Here is a 17201-nt window from a genome sequence, read left to right as displayed (position 1 = left end):
CACACCTGCTTGTGGTAAACCTGGTGAGGGGTATAATCAAGAGGAATCGATTTATTCAATTATGAGTCATGCACAGGTGTGCAAAACTTAAGGACCAACACTATTTCTAAAGGTTACAACCACAAAATCTTTACTTAAGATACTACTCCTTACTGATGAGAGTACATCCAGTCTCAGCAGTGATTCAGGACGTCAGCTAATCTGGCGAGAAGTTGGCACACGGTATCACTGCGCAAACATCGCTGAAAGGGATCGATATGTTCTCGTCTGGGGAGGTGTTATCTTCGATGGACGTACACAACTCCAGATACTGGAAGGCGGTACTGTAACCAGTGCACGCTACTGTACTTAGGTAATCCTTCCCCATCTGCATCTGTTCTGAGGTGCCATTGGCCCTGAGTTTGTGTTTATGGATTATAACACCACACCCCATTGCACTGCAGCTTGATATGCTTTTGGAAAGTGAGGACATTGTTCTTATGGATGGCCTGCTCGTTCCCTCAATCTAAATCCCATCTAACACATATGGGAGGCTTTGGGGAGACACCTAGCGGCACATCCACACCCACCAGAAAATGTGATTGCATCACTTGGGTACCTACCCACTCACTGACGAAGGGCCAAATAGCCCTGAAACAGTGCTGTCCTTTCTCTTTACTCATATGAGTAATTTAAATCCCCTTTCTTCTGGGGCCCCAACAAGGCCCCTACCTAATCGAGAAGATGAAAAAGAAAACACCTCTGCAAAAAGAGCCAGAACTGAGGATACACCAACACCATCAGTGACACCGCTCTTCCTCATTCTCCATTCCATCGGAGAACAGTCAATTGGAAAGATGTCACCTTTCTTTATCCAGAAAGGATTAGAAGGGTTGGCAGGTTCACCAAAATCCGTTAAACGACTGCGTTCTGGCGATCTTTTAGTTGAAGCTTCCAGCACAAAACAAGCTGAAAAATTCTTGAACTCTACATCCATAGGGGGAATACCTATCACCGTAACCCCCCACAAAACTCTGAATTCTTCACGTGGTGTTATATCAGAGTGGGACCTTCTTCATGTTTCTGAAGAAGAGATCTGCTCTGAATTGAAAGACCAAGGAGTGACAGCTGTGAAAAGAATATCGATACGAAAGGATGGGAATCTCGTCCCTACCCGAGTTCTTATCCTCACGTTCAATACCCCAAGGCCTCCAAGTTCCATCAAGGCAGGCTATCTAAACTGCCCAGTGAGGATTTACATCCCAAACCCACTGAGGTGTTTTAGATGCCAAAAATACGGCCACTCACAAACATCTTGTCGTGGTAACCCTGCCTGTGCTCGATGTGGTGTTAAAGACCACGAGAGCAAGGAATGTTCAGCTTCAAAACCGATTTGTATTAATTGCCAAGGAGAGCACCCCGCCTATTCTCGAGCATGCCAGCGGTGGAAGGATGAAAAAGAAATCCAAAAACTGAAAACAGAGCTGAATATCTCCTACCCAGAGGCCAGAAAATGTATCGAACCAATAAATAGCGGGAAACCTTCCTATGCTCAGAAGGTTTCTGCCAAGTGCACTATTGGTACTGAAACTGAGATGACTATACCACCGAAAGAGTCATTCACTCCGATTGCACGCTATTTATTAAATTCACAAAAGCCCACCAAAAAAACACAATCAGTTGCCACTCCTATATCCGTACCTCCTAGTGCTCCACCACTACCAAAACCAAGTGGTAAAAAAGAGCAAAAACGTTCTGAAGAGTCACCCGTAATACCAGAAACAATGGATGTAGAGAACAAGGAGGTACAGGATGAATCAGTCTTGGAACTCTTTGCGGAGGAAGAAATGGACACGGGACATCGTCCATTCTTCCCCAAAAAAGACAAAGCCAAGACTGATAAAAGTAAGCCCTCAGCACCTCGGAAGCCGCCTGATGGACCCACCAAGCCAAATTAATGGCTAAATTCCTACAATGGAATTGTCGTGGATTCCGGCGAAATACTGATGACATCAAGGCCCTCCTGCAAAAGCACGAGCCAGTTTGCTTTTGCTTGCAGGAGACTTATCTAAAGGCAAATGATGATCCCACCCTGCATAACATCACAATCTTTCGTAAGGATAGAATTGCGGATGGTCCTGCTCATGGAGGAGTGGCTATCCTTGTGGGTAATCAGACCCCAGTTCAGCCCTTGCTAATTACAACCAGCATAGAGGCTGTTGCAATTCGCCTTACAGTGGGATTTTTAATAACGGTCTGCTCTATTTATTTGCCACCTGGGACTGATATCTCCCAGGAAGACCTTGATGATCTTGTAACGCAGTTGCCTCCCCCTTTCTTACTTCTCGGGGATTTTAACGGACATAACACCCTGTGGGGTAGTGCTAACATCAATGGAAGGGGACGAGTCATAGAGCGTATGCTCAATGACAATGACCTTTCCCTTCTAAATACTGGAACAAACACCTTCTTCCATATGCCTACCCGTACTTTTTCTGCCATTGATCTCTCTATCTGCTCCCCTTCTCTACTCCCTTCACTCACCTGGGAAGTGGAGGAGAATCCATACGGAAGTGATCACTTCCCTGTGATAACCTTGTTACACAGTGGGAGACCGTGTCTTCCTTTTAGGTTACCATGGTGGAAGTTTGATCAGGCTGACTGGAATGCCTTCCAACATCAGGCAAATTTTGAACTCAGTACAGTCAGTCAGGAGCCTATCAATGACGCAGTAACGTACATCACAGAAATCATTGTCCACGCAGCTGCTAATGCTGTCCCAAAAACATCAGCCCGGTTTCCACCATTTCCCAAACCTTGGTGGAATTCACAATGCACAACAGCAAAAAAGGCTCAAAACAAAGCGTGGGGGATATTTCGCCGATATCCTACCACGAACAACCTTATAGCCTTTAAACGTGCACGAGCCAAAGCACGCTACATCCGTCGTCAGAGTCAAAAGGAATCGTGGATCCGTTTTACATCATCTATTAACCAGTCTACCAACTCTAAGGTAGTCTGGGATAAAATCCGGAAAATGAAGGGAAAATATACATCCCACCCTTCTTCAATCTTAGATTATAATGGATGCGCTGTTGCAGATCCAACTGCAATAGCCAATGCTTTTGGGGAAACATTCTCTAACATCTCCGCAACATCCTCGTACTCCCCAGAGTTCCTGGTCCTGAAACATAAACTGGAAAGAGAAGCACTTAATTTTAAGTCCAAGGGCCTCTATCCCTACAACGGGGATTTTACTATTCAGGAACTGAAAAGAGCCCTCGCTCTTTCCAAAGCAAGTGCTGTTGGACCAGATGGCATCCATTATGACATGATTAAACATCTTTCACCAAAATCTATGGATTGTCTGCTCCTTCTGTATAACAGAATCTTTACTGAAGGGCAGTTTCCGGATTCCTGGCAAAAGGCAATCGTTCTTGCCTTCCCTAAGCCAGGAAAGGATCCAAAAGTCACCAGCAACTATCGACCTATTGCTCTGACTAGCTGTCTGTGCAAAATCCTGGAGAGAATGGTTAATTCTCGTTTAATATGGTACTTAGAATCAAATGACCTTCTCTCCAACATACAGTGCGGCTTCCGAAGGAACCGGTCCACTTTGGACCATCTTATTAGATTGGAAACATCCATCCGGGATGCTTTCCTAAAACGTGAACACTTGGTGTCGGTGTTCTTTGACATGGAGAAAGCGTATGACACAACTTGGAGATTTGGCATCTTAAAAGATCTGCATAGCCTTGGCCTTAGGGGGCAACTCCCCATTTTTATTAAAAACTTTTTAGCCAATCGATCTTTCCAAGTTCGTGTGGGATCCTCACTCTCTCGTTCCTTCAGCCAAGAGGAGGGAGTACCACAAGGATCAGTATTAAGTGTCACGCTTTTTGCCATCAAAGTGAATTCCATCACAGAACAACTTCCTCCAACTGTAAACTGTGCCCTCTATGTTGATGACTTTAGCATATTTTGTCAGTCATGCAACATGAGGGTTATTGAAAGACAACTGCAGAAAGCTATTGATCGCCTCAACTCCTGGGCTCTTGCTAATGGCTTCAGGTTCTCGCCGGAGAAGACCGTTTGCGTACACTTTTGTCGTAAGCGTAATCTTCATCCTGAACCTGAATTAAAGCTCGGACAAAATGTAATTCCAATAGCAGCGGACACAAAATTCTTGGGACTCGTATTCGATAAAAAGCTGACCTTTCTGGATCACATCCGTCAACTCCGCACAAAGTGCACAAGAGGGCTAAATATTCTGCGCTCTCTTTCCTCAACATCTTGGGGTGCGGATCGATGCACCCTACTACGCATCTATCGTGCACTTGTACGATCCAGACTGGATTACGGGTCCCTGGTATACAATTCGGCCAGAGACAGTGTACTTCGTTGGCTCGATCCTGTCCATCATCTGGCTCTCCGTACCGCTATTGGAGCATATCGCACATCTCCTGTCCAGAGCTTATACGTCGAAGCAAACGAACCGCCATTATTGCTTCGACGTAAGCAGTTGTCTCTAAACTACGCTCTCAAACTGAAATCCCTGCCAGACCACCCTACGTGGCTAACCGTTTTTGAGCCACGATGGGAAAATTTGTACAACACCCGTAAGACTGCCAATCGTCCTTTTGGTATTCGTGTCCAAGAGCTACTCAAAGAACTTAATATAAAGGTAGACAGGGTTGCCCAAACACCAAAGCAACCCCTTCCACCCTGGCATGCTCATGTCCCGGCATGTGACTTGTCCCTTAGAAATTGGGGAAAGTCGGACACTCCATCATGTGTCTACCTGCAGCTTTTTTCAGCACACCGAGCTGAACATTCTGACTTCGCGCCAGTCTACACAGACGGCTCGAAGGCGGAATCATATGTGGGATCTGCTGCTGTCTTTAGAGACAGCACTACATCGGAGCAGATTCCCTCTGAATGCAGCATATTTACTGCAGAGCTGCACGCTATAAAGTTAGCCTTGGATCACATTAGTGAATGCCAATACCATCGGTTCATTTTATATTCCGACTCTCTCAGTGCGTTACAGGCTTTAATATCTGTGAGATATAATGATCATCCAGTTCTGTCTAGCATTCAGCAGAAGATTCGCGTTCTCCATGAACGTGAATATGATATCCGCTTCTGCTGGATTCCCAGCCACATTGGGATTAGGGGAAATGATTTGGCTGACACCGCAGCCAAATCAGCAATCCCTAATAATAATCGCTGCCTGTCAGTCCCCTATACAGACTACAGGAAAACTATACAGCAGAAGATACACTCCCAATGGCAGGATTTGTGGAATAGACAGACTGGGAATAAACTGTATCGTATAAAGCCTGTAATTGAACCGTGGCAGTCTAGTCTGCGCAGGAATCGTAAGGAGGAAGTTGTTCTTGCCCGGACCCGCATAAGACATAGTCATTTGACATATTCGTTTTTGCTGAGGGCTGATGACCCTCCTATGTGTGTGTCCTGTGGCACAATCTTAACAATCAGACACATTTTAGTTGACTGTACCAGTTTTAGAAATGCTCGTTTTACCGCTTTTAACCATCTGACTGAGCCGTATACACTCAGTCAGATTTTATCCGACAATGACCATGTGTCTGTTATTTTTAATTTCCTAAAATCAGTAAACCTTTTTAATCATATTTAAAAATCTTATTATTTTAAGATTTTCCATTGTTACTTATTTACTGATATTTGTCTGTTACAGTTTATACTTGTTTTTATAACCTAACGTAGTGACCTAATTCAGTAGGTCACTGAAACTTTTTTACTTTTTATGACAAGGTTTTGGCGCATTATAGCCATAGTTGCTGATGCGCCAATAAAACTCAACCAACCAACCAACCAACCAACCAACCAGAAAATGTTCACCAGCTGAAGATGGTGGTGCAAAGCCTGCATTGATATTTGGGGTGGCCATATCTCCTACTGAGGACTACCTCTTCCCTTTGTTCCATCTTTTGCAATGATGCATCTGTATCATGGCAGGGTGCCTCTGTAGCCAGGTGGGAAGGAGCAGCAGTGCGTAGCACACGCTTCTTGATTAGACCGGGGTTCGAGCCTGTCACCACCAAATACGGAGGATGCAGAAAGGTCAGGGAATGACCACTGCATATCCCGGAGCAATATGGCCTTAGTTGCTAATGCTCCTAAAAACCAAAATAACAGTATCCTGGCAGCCAGTGCTATGTTGCCATTTTTGAATAAATTCCCTCTGTACCATTTTGTTTCTGTTGTTTCCTTCATCTGTACCTCACAAGGTTCCTTTGGTATGCTTTTCACATATCCAGGGCACTCCTATGAGAAGCTACAGGTGGAAACCTGACTGGTCCTTAAATTTTGCACACCAGTGTAGTTAGTATATTTACTTTGTCAGCATCTTGGTTAGTGACGATTATTCTCTCAGCCATTCTGGACATTCTGAGTGGTTGCTGGCATTTGTTACTCTGAGAGTTTGTTTTGAATGATTTTATTCAATTTCAAATTGGCTTTTAATTGCATAAAATTTTTATTTGTTTGCATATCAAAATATTTCAAAGCAAAATTTAAAATGGATAATTTATATACTTGAAATTTTACAGAGATTGGGTATTGGTCCATAAAACTTCTAATGATGTATTATTAAAATCAACGTTTATTATATATACTTTATATTTGGTCATTTAATGGATATACCTGTTATTAATACCTTTCAGACTGCATCATGGTCCATCACAGATAGCAAGACTGCAGTGCCTCTCTGAGGAACCAATGGGGAAGTGCCTTTCTTGCTGTCCAGCAAATCAATCATCTGAATTTCAAGACCATCACACAATGTACACTGATTCTGCCAGTAAGGTGGAAAATAGTGGTACTCTTCCAATGAGCAACAATGCTGGAGATTCTTGGGCTCAAAGGGCAGCTAATTCTGATGTATCTGTGATTGTGAATAGTAATGGAGAGTCACACATTAATACTGTCTCAACTGCTAATAGTAAAAACAGCCTTGGATTAACAGAAAAGTTCATGTTTTATCCACGCATTCCTCCCATCCGTGCTAATAGTGGTGATGGTAAGCGTTCTAGTCACTCCATCCATGAATACTCTGAAAGCCGTATTCATGCCTTATTTGACCAGTATAAAGATCCCTGTGAAGATGCTATTTTATCAGAAGGCATAGAACATTTCTGCCAGGATTTAAATTTGAAACCTGAAGAATTTAAAGTGCTGCTCTTAGCTTGGAAATTTGGTGCTGAACAGATGTGCCAGTTTACACGGAATGAATTTATTAATGGTTGCAAATCTTTACAAGTGGACTCCATCCAAGAAATTCAAGCTAGATTTGTAGATCTACTAGTTGAAATTAATGACTCGTGCCAATTTAAAGACCTTTATCGCTTTACCTTTAAGTTTGGCCTTGAAACTGGACAAAGAATTTTGCCATCAGAAATGGCAGTCCAACTGTGGAAATTGGTGTTCTCTCAAAGAGAGCCACCAATCCTTTATCGGTGGCTTGCTTTTCTTGAGAAGCATCCAAACATTCGTGGCATACCTCGTGATACATGGAACATGTTTTTGAACTTTACAGAAGTTGTTGGGAGTGATCTCAGTAATTATGATGATACAGAAGCTTGGCCAAGCTTATTTGATGACTTTGTAGAATATGAAAACGATCAAACCAATCAGAATATATATCAGAGTAAAGACAGAGACTGTGTAGAAGTTTGACCATAAAGACATAGACCTGGTACTTAACTTGTACTGTTTAAATCAGATGTGATATACTTATGATGTGTCGTAAAAATAAATCTTTATATGCTTGTCATGCAACTTTCTTACATTTTATTCTTAAACATTTTTTGGAAGGTATTTCATTTATAATTCTCCTTATGCAGTTGCTTACATTTAGTAAACTTTGAAATTAAAGTGTTTGCATATAATGTATAACTTTTATTTAGAAATTCAGTTCTTAAATTTTTTTTTTTTTTTTTTTCAGATCATAATTTTTATTCAATATTTTTTGAAACATTATATCATTAAGCCTTAATGTTGAAGATCATAAGTCGCATAGATCCTGTCTTATTACCTAGCAGCTATGTTTAGTTATCACATGAAAGAAATTTGCCTTTATTTCCTCTTCTACTCTTCATGTACTTAGAATTCAGATATTTATGTATTATTTCTTAAAGTTTGTACATTAAGGTTATTTTAAATGACTACTTTTGTATATTAAACAACTTATTTTGTGATTATTGAAGATACTTTTTATTTGAACATTTCTTTATTGCATTAAGTCAAGTCATCACAGTTTTTCCCAAAATTTTTCTACAATATTCTATTTCATATAATGTTATAAAAAAACTTGGCAATGTTTTTATGGTTGAGTACATAGATGCATGCATTACAGGTTCTACAAGATTCAGAAAACAAGTTAATAGAATAGTAAAATTTTAAAGTGATATGATATAAAAATTTAATAACTAAATTTTAATAATTTAGTAAACTCTTTTTGTATACCATTATTATCGATTATTATTTATTTTTTTTAAATTGAAGATCGGCAACAAAGATATGTAGGACTACTACATACTACATATCTCTCTGTCCAGTGATTTTCTTTTACAGGCCTTCAACTTTTGATTTAGTGTATTTATTTTCAATCTCACTCTTCCTCTTTCTTTATTTTAACTTCTGCTACTGCTTTTGCCATTCAGACCTCTTTTACATTCTACATCAGGTTTTTATAATCAGAGTTACAAGAAAAACAATATTTCGGCGAATCTCATTTTTACCATTGTCTGTCTAGCTAATCTTAAATCTTTCTGATATCCAAAAACAGTGGCATTTGGTGTAGTCCATTTCTTTTTAGTTTATTCCCAATGTAAACAAATAGAAGTTGGTCTGGTTTCTCTTGCACTTAATAATATCCAAGGGTGCATTTGTCTTAGCTAAACAAGTCAGCTAAGGCAACTAAAGCATACAAGAGGCAGGGGAGAGCATTCCAAATTCTGTTTGTTTACATTGGGAATAGACCAAAAAGAAATATTGTTTCATTATGATTCAGGACTGAGTTTAGGAGTTCATTTGCAGGTGACTTTCCAGTGGTACCATTTTGTAAGAACTTGGCCTTTCTGTAAGGTTTATAAAAATTTTAATGGTGTTGTAAACATTGTGATTCAGTTCAGTGATTGGTGGGAGGTCACATGGTTTGATATGTCCAGTTTTACCATGTTTTACACGTGCTCATTCTCAAGGTGTGTCTTCAAATTTACTTCAGGATTACGCAGTGAGGTAATGGTTAAAAAATTAGTGTTTTGGTATGGTAAACCTTAGAAGCAGACACAATTATGCAGCTCCTAGTTTTGAGGATTGTTGTGACAACTGCAGTTCAAGTTAAGCAGTTATTGCAGTTCAAGTGCTTCTGCATCTCAAACAGTTAAAGCTAATTTTCCATATGACAGATGTATTTGGAATCCACAGCACAAGAAGTTAGGGATGTTTGTGAATATCTGGCAAATAGCGAATGTTGAATGTTTTCAACAATGTTTCAAGTTTTGTGTGAAGTTTAGGGTTCCATTAGAGCTTCAAGCTTATTATTCTTCCGTTAATAATGTACCTAAATAAGACTCTAGCTTTTGCATTGCAAGGCAATCCAGTGACAGCAGTTAAATATGCTGCTTTATACACACACACACACACACACACACACACACACACACACACACACACACACAGGCAGTTTTTCCCTTACTGATTCTTTTTTTTTTTTTTTCAAGTATCAACAAAATCGAAAATATGAACATTCATAAATACGCCTTTTTAAACCATGCGCATACATAATACAGTACTACTGTGCGTGCATTTGTTTGTTCAGGCAGAGATGAGGAGGGAGGTCCAAATCTTAAAGAATTACATATTTTAGATGCAATCATAATACCAAAACGAGCATGGGACAAAATTGCAGAGAACATGAAGTGTGTTTGGAATAAACTCTGTCATCAGTTTATTGATTTTTTTTTTTTTTTTTTTTTTTTTTTTTGGTAGTTATTGGCGTATAGGCTTCTGTGGCCATAATGCACCTCCCAAGGTTTTTGCAGTACTTTGATCCAAGTCCGAAGCGGGAATCGAACCTGCGACCTTTGGGTTGCCAGGCAGGCACTTTACCCACCTGGCTAGCCCGGTCGGCAGTTTATTGATAACTTGGAAGAATTTCAAGAACCAGCAAAGACTGTACAAAATGAAACAGAAGCGGTCATAATTGTTGCTAGCCAATTGCAGCTTAAGGTTTCTACAACTGATGTCACTGATCTGCTTTAAGTACACAATGCAGAATTCACAAATGAAGACCTCATTGAAATGGCAAAATGTGAAGAGGGTTTAACAGCTGAAACTCCTGTTCATTCCTTCACTTTCAAGGGGCTTTACGAAGCTTTTTTGCCACAGAAAAAGGCGATTGATTTCGAGTCACAAGATTCAACAAATTTCGAGTGCACTTTTCTAGTGCGCTCAAAAGATTGAATTTGCTATAGATTTTAAAAAATGCTTATGTATGCTACGAAATTTATAAAGAAAATTAAAAAACTGTCTTGGAAACAAATGACTTTTGAAGCATTTCCGGAGAAGAAAATGACTCCTTGTGCTTCCAATAGCGGGTGCCGGGCTAACAGTGAGTGATGTTCCATCAAGTGACGAACCATCAACGAGTGTGCATTTAGTTGATGATGATGAAGAATAAACATTCTTTTTTAACACTTGTATGACAGAAATAATTTCTTTATTATTATAATTTGCTTGATTTTAAAGGCTGTCTTCATTTCTATGGATAAATAAGTCATTGTTTAAGCATAATCTATTGTTTTGTTGACCTAACATTACTGTGGTCAAATTTACTTGTTGAGAATGTGACCCTTGTTTTTAACATTACGTCTATGAGAAATAAATTCCCTGTATGTAATCAATTTATTGCAAAATATATATTTACAGCAGTATACGTACTCTACTGCCATATTTCAGATTGATTTAAAAAATATTAAGCAGATGTTTGAAGGAGTGAAAAATAGTGTCCTGGAGTTCTTAGAAAGCTGTCCCAATTTTTCAAAAAAAAAAAAAAAAAGGTTAGATTTGCAGGGCATTCAGTATCATGTTTTTTTTTTTTTTTTTAATGTTACTGTTATATAAAATCATTGGTTTGAATTATTGAGAGGCAAAATTTGTGGTGACAAAAATAAGAGATAAGAGAACTCAAGTTATCTGAATCAGATTATTTTGTGAAACCTCCTGATTTGGGTAAGAGTGCAGTTCCATATTATCACATGAAAATACAGTATATTTTTAGTTCACAGTCATGTTCATAATGGCCACAAACATTGATTTTGCTCATCTTGTCTGTTAAAGTGGTGTAGTTTTGTTTTCAAGTCGTAACTTGGTCATTTTTGCATTCCACTGTACATTTTTCATATTCAAGCTTTTTAATTTTATAGTTTTGTGTCAACCATAGAAAACCCAGTGCTCTCTGGTTGTTATTTTAAATATGATTATGATTTTCTTGCCATACTGACCTATAATATGCAGGAAGGTGTTTGAAGAATTGGAGAGAGAGAGAGCGAGAGCACGCGCTACTGGCTGACACCAAGCTGCATGTTGCAAATTGACATTTTTGCTCTGTCAAATCCAGCAATAAGAGCCTGCAGAGAGACACTACTGTTTTGGAATATGATGCAAGAAAACAAGCTTATACAGCATCAGCCAAAAAAAAAAATCCCTCCCGTTTCACCTATCCATTGATCAATTGACATATATGATCATGTATATATATATATCATTGACAGTGTATATATATATATATATATATATATATATATATATATAATTAATATTATGTTTCAATGAAAAAAAATGAAAGCATACCAGTAGAGCAAAGAATTTAAAGTACAAAATTAAGAATAGAGAAACATTATTAAATAATTTAGAAAATAGAGTCCAAATTAAAGGAAAATTTTGTATAAATAGAGAAAAAAGTAGAACATACCATAATATCAAATTGTATAGAAAAGACCGATCATTATGCACCATCTCGTCAGTGGATCAGGAGGCCATAATGGTCAGGGAACCACTACATTTCGAACGCTAACAAACCCATGCTGTGAAAGAATGATGCAAAGATCACACTGCCAGTGCAGTAGATTTGTACAATGGTGGTCCATATGTAGTTTAAAAATAATAGGACAGAGAAATAATACACACGTAGAGAAACCAAACTACTGAACAGACAAAACAACTGCTAAACATATATATCTGGAAATAAATTAGACTATAGAGGGCAGCACAGATGCAGCATTAGCAATTCATCACACTACTACCATGTAAATATAATTCTAATTAAATCCAAATGAATCGAAAATTAGACTGCAGAAATAAGAACAAAATTAAGTGAAAATAAAAAATAAGGATAGTAGAGCATCATCAGTGGCAGCAAATATGCAAAAAATACAATATGTTGCATGTATTTAACTGTAATATTATGTTTCAATAAAAAGAAATGAAAGTATGCCAGTAGCGTGGCAAACCAGTACAGCGAAGAATTTAGCATACAAAATTAAGAATATAATACTGTTGGAGAAACATTATAAAATAATTTAGAAAGCAGAGTCCAAATTAAAGGAAAATTTAGCGGCATCCCCCTAGATAAGCACCAGTTTCCAAAACACATGAAATATCACTATAAAAGATTTTCCATTAATTTGGACTCTATTTTCTAAATTATTTAATAATGTTCCTCAGACAGTACTCTATTCTTATTCTTACTTTTGAATCATTTTTTTGGCTGGTGCAGCATAAGCCTCAGACTTCCTTGAACCATATGGCTAATAATAATAATATTACAGTTAAATACATGCAAAAACATGTGGTTTTTGCATATTTGCTGCCACTGATGTCTGTTCTACTATCCTTATTTTTTTATTTTCACTTAATTTTGCTCTTATTTCTGCAGTTTAATTTTCAATTCATTTGGATTTAATTAGAATTATACACACGTGCGCGCACACACACACAGGTGTTCAAAGAAATTTCACATTTCTAACCCTTTTTTGCAATGGTATGTTACATTAATACTAGCATCACTAATAGAAATATAAACAAAAGATATTTATTAATAGTTATGGCAAAGCTAAGTAATATTCCAAAATTAGCATTTGCAACCTATATACAACAGTTTTGGTAAACAACAATTACGGCTGAAATGTTATCGACAGCCCTCAATTTTCCTCGGTTTATCATTTTAATGTAAAACAAAATGAAAAGTTCAGCTGGTGCAAACTAATATTTAGTTGCACCTCCTCTGGCCCTGATGACAGCAGCATACCGTTGAGGCATTTGGCAAGATCGATTTCTGAAGATGATCAACTGATAGTTCATGATTCCAAACGCGAATTATGGCTTCCTGAAGTTCAAGAAGGGTCTTTGGTTCTTTCTGGCAACTGCAGATTCCACACGATATAGGATTCAGGTCCAGGCTGTTTCCTGACCAGCTAAGAGTTGTAATGGACCATTCTTCCAACTATTTTTTCAACTGTAACAAATGTAAACACATTACTGTCGAACCTCTAATGCAGAAATTAAGCTAAAGTAACTACAGAAGTGTCTACATACACTTTTCACCCGATGACAAGGAGCAGAGTAATCCTGAAAGATGCAGTTACTTGGCAGATTGAAATGGTCTCTATAATGGTTAGTAGCAATTTGCCTTCCAATATAGCCAGGTATCAATTGGAATTTACGGAACCTTTTATAAACTGCAGGTGACCTACTCCACGATACAAAATGCACCTTCATCTCATTTGGCTGGTCGGGAATTTCACTATAGACACCATAGTCTGGATGGTATTATTCACCATGTTTACGGCGAATCGTTTGTCTCCCATCAGAGCCATGCAGGTTGAATTTCTTATCTGAGAAAATAACTGACCCACTGCTTGGGGGGGGAAATCCATTTGACATGCTCCTTACACTAAATTAATCAGGCCTTTTTTTTCATTTTTTGTGTGAAGAGAGGGGGCTTCTTAGGACAACAGGCTACAAGTCCAATTTTGAAAAGGCATTTGACTTACTGCACTTGCTACAATTCCTGTATGTTCTTCCCATTCTCTTTTCAGCTCAGACGAAGAAGCTTTATGGTTTTTAAACACAGTCCTGTTTTGGCATAGAGACTCGGCGTCCAGTTCCATTTTTTCCTATCAGCAGAACCAGTATTCTTGAGTTTGGAAAGAAATCTCACTGTCGACTGATTACAAGACACTATAAACAATATGACTGAAAGAACATCCTCATGTAAAGCAACAAAGCACTCTTTCTTTGTGGCATCAACTGCACTAACTCGCCATCCTGACACAAGCAAGGAATGACTGCAACTCTTGCAGTGTGTGCTTATATAGCTGAAAGTAACAGCTGATGCAATATTGCATCATTATCTACATCTGTCAATGTTATTTGATGGAATCTGTAACAAATATTGCCATATACGTATACTTACGTTTTTCGGAAGAAAATTGCAATTTTAAGGGGCGATGCACTTTCTTTGAACGTGTGTGTGTGTGTGTGTGTGTGTGTGTGTGTGCTTTGTGAAATAAGTATATTGGGTTAAAATCACATTTTTAAACAGACCTATTAATTCCACCTTATTTGTATGTATTAAAAATAATTTAAAATTTAAGTGTTGCCTAAGAATCAAATTCTAATAAATCCATTTTTTAATTTTCAGTAAATATTTTAATAATATTTGTTTTTCAAGTCTTTCAAAAACTCCAGAGGGTATACGGCATATACCCTCCACTACAGCCTTGGTTAAAGGTAAAGGCACGATTTTACCTTCAGAAGAGGGGAATCTGACAGTTTAAGATGCTTTATATGGCATCTGTGAATTGAGCAGATTGTCGAGGGATGGCGAATACATTTTGAATTATGGAATACTTTTAAAGCAAAACTCACAGAAGCCACGAATGCATACATACCTTTTAGAAAATATTGCAGGAGGAGGATGCCGAAATGGATGACTGCAGAGCTGGCTGGAAGAGCAGAATAAAATATAGCATGAGACAGTTACAGAGCGATGAAAAGTACTGAAGCCTAAAACAGGTACAAGTTGATGTGTGGTAGTATCACAGATAAGGTCAAGGAGGCCAGGGCTGCATATGAGAACACATTGGCTAAGAGGGCAAAGAATTGACAAGGAATTTTTCAGGTATGTGAATACAAAGAATTAAAAACGAATCAGATTGAACCCTTGTGCACTAGGGGTTGGAAAGTCTTAGACAACCCAACTGATGTTGCGGATGAATTGAACAGGTACTTTGCATCTCTATATACTGACGAAAGACCCTTTATGCTGAGAAGAAGCTGTTCCAGTGAGGCTGAACCATATGAAAGTGATGTAATTACGAATGATTGTTTATTAAAAAAACTTTAGCATAACAGCAAATAAACTCCCAGAGTTGATGGCATATACCCTGTAGTTTTGAGAAAGGGGAAGGAAATTCAGTAATCCTGCACTTTAGTGTCGTGAGTCACGGTCAGCCCGCCAGTCACTGCAGCTCGGAACTGTCATGAATCGTATTCTGACGGGCAGTTCCGACGTGACTGAGCATGCGCAACACTCACTCTATCTGCCGGATGCACTGTACCTGACAGTCTGTGCTGGGAATTGTCACAGAGTATGTGCAACACTCCATATCTGCTGGTCCATATATTCTGACAAGTTCCGACTTCACTGAGCATATGCGACACTATATCTGCTGGTCTGTGTGCTGTGAATTGTCACGGAGCATGCACGACACTCACTATACACTGGCAATTTACTGTGTATGCGCAGTAATGTTTTGTTTTTCATTTTCAGAAAGAATAAAAAAAACAATTTTCTGACTATATAAAAGAATTTGATGAGAAAAATAGAAGTAGAGAGTGATAAAAACAATAATGGACAAACCTATGTAGTTTTTTTTTTTGTTTTCAGAAAGAATAAAAAACCTTTTTCTGACTATATAAGAAATTGATTTTAAAAATGAAAGTTGACAGTTATAAAACAATAAAGGAAATAAGTAATTATTGTTAATTTTTACTTATTATTTTCAGGTAATATGTTTTTGTTTTGCCTGAAAATAATAAGTATATTTTGTGATTATTTGTATATATATATATATGTAATAATTTGTGCACATTGCAGTGTTACCAGTTAATGTATAAGACACTTTCCTTTCAATCGTAAGGTCCTTGTCCTTCTGTGGGCGACAGCTTTCTGTCTTGAGGTTCCTTCTGAGGGAAAAAACACTTATAATAACTTTATACTTAAATTTAATGGGTATACAGGACCATTAAATTTAAGTTCAAAGGGATATGCTAAGGCAATTCAGCATAGTCAGTTCTGTGTGTAGTGGCATAGTGTTTGGGTCAGGTGCCACCTGTGGTCTCACACATCTACACCATCAGTACTCTTGTGATGAATACAGAACTTCTGTAAAAGCCAGAAAATTGTTATGTGTAGTTTTGTGTCGTGTTCTGATCTGGGATCTTGGCCCCAGAGCCCCTAGTGGAACTCCTCGTTGTCTGCCACCTTTGATGCCTTTTTCCTCCTTCTTTTTTACCCCCATCTTTCAGCTATCTCCCTCACTAATGCTCTCTATTTTTTTTTTTTTTTTTGTTCTCCGTCAGGAAGTTCAGGCCATCCCTGATGGAGAGCAACCATAATACAATACCGTGGACCACAGAGAAGTAAGATATGTTACTACTCTGTGCTGTGGACAGCCTGGCTCAACTCCCAGTGGTCGTGGCAGACAACAATTAACAATAATTACTTATTTCCTTTATTGTTTTGTAACTGTCTACTTTCATTAGGGGGTGGGACGTAGTGACCAGGTGTTACTGCTTCTCACCTGCTAAGATCCAGACACCGGCCGAAAACAGAACACATCATAATGCTTACACACCCAGCACACTACATACAAATGGCCGGTTTTGGCGTAAGCTTCAACACCAAGTACCATAGCTGCTTATGGGTGAAACCCTGGGGTCTGCCACGATAACACATGAATATTCCTGAATGAATGAATGCCTACTTTCATTTTTAAAATCAATTTCTTATGTAGTCAGAAATTGATTTTTTTTTATTCTTTCTGAAAATGAAACAAAAAGTATATAGCTTTGTCCATTATTGTTTTTATCACTCTACTTTTATTTTT

The 17201-nt window shown here is 38.4% G+C and overlaps 1 protein-coding gene across 3 annotated transcripts in view; it reads left to right on the top strand.

Moving 5' to 3' along the window:
* Nucleotides 1-7765, top strand: part of SCCRO3 (defective in cullin neddylation 1 domain containing SCCRO3) — an 81781-nt gene extending 74016 nt beyond the window's left edge. For all 3 annotated transcript variants that reach the window (XM_090387402.1, XM_090387403.1, XM_090387401.1), the window contains one exon: nt 6690-7765. In XM_090387402.1, coding sequence (XP_090243528.1) covers nt 6745-7701 — 957 coding nt within the window. In that variant the 5' untranslated portion in view covers nt 6690-6744 and the 3' untranslated portion in view covers nt 7702-7765. The remainder of the gene's footprint in view (nt 1-6689) is intronic.
* Nucleotides 7766-17201: the final 9436 nt, after the last annotated feature.

Source organism: Mastigoproctus giganteus, chromosome 13, assembly GCF_048544385.1.
Source record: "Mastigoproctus giganteus isolate SK-2022 chromosome 13, ASM4854438v1, whole genome shotgun sequence".
Taxonomy (NCBI): domain Eukaryota; kingdom Metazoa; phylum Arthropoda; class Arachnida; order Uropygi; family Thelyphonidae; genus Mastigoproctus; species Mastigoproctus giganteus.
Note: the sequence above shows the minus strand (reverse complement) of the source record. Positions and strands in the feature narration are given on the sequence as shown.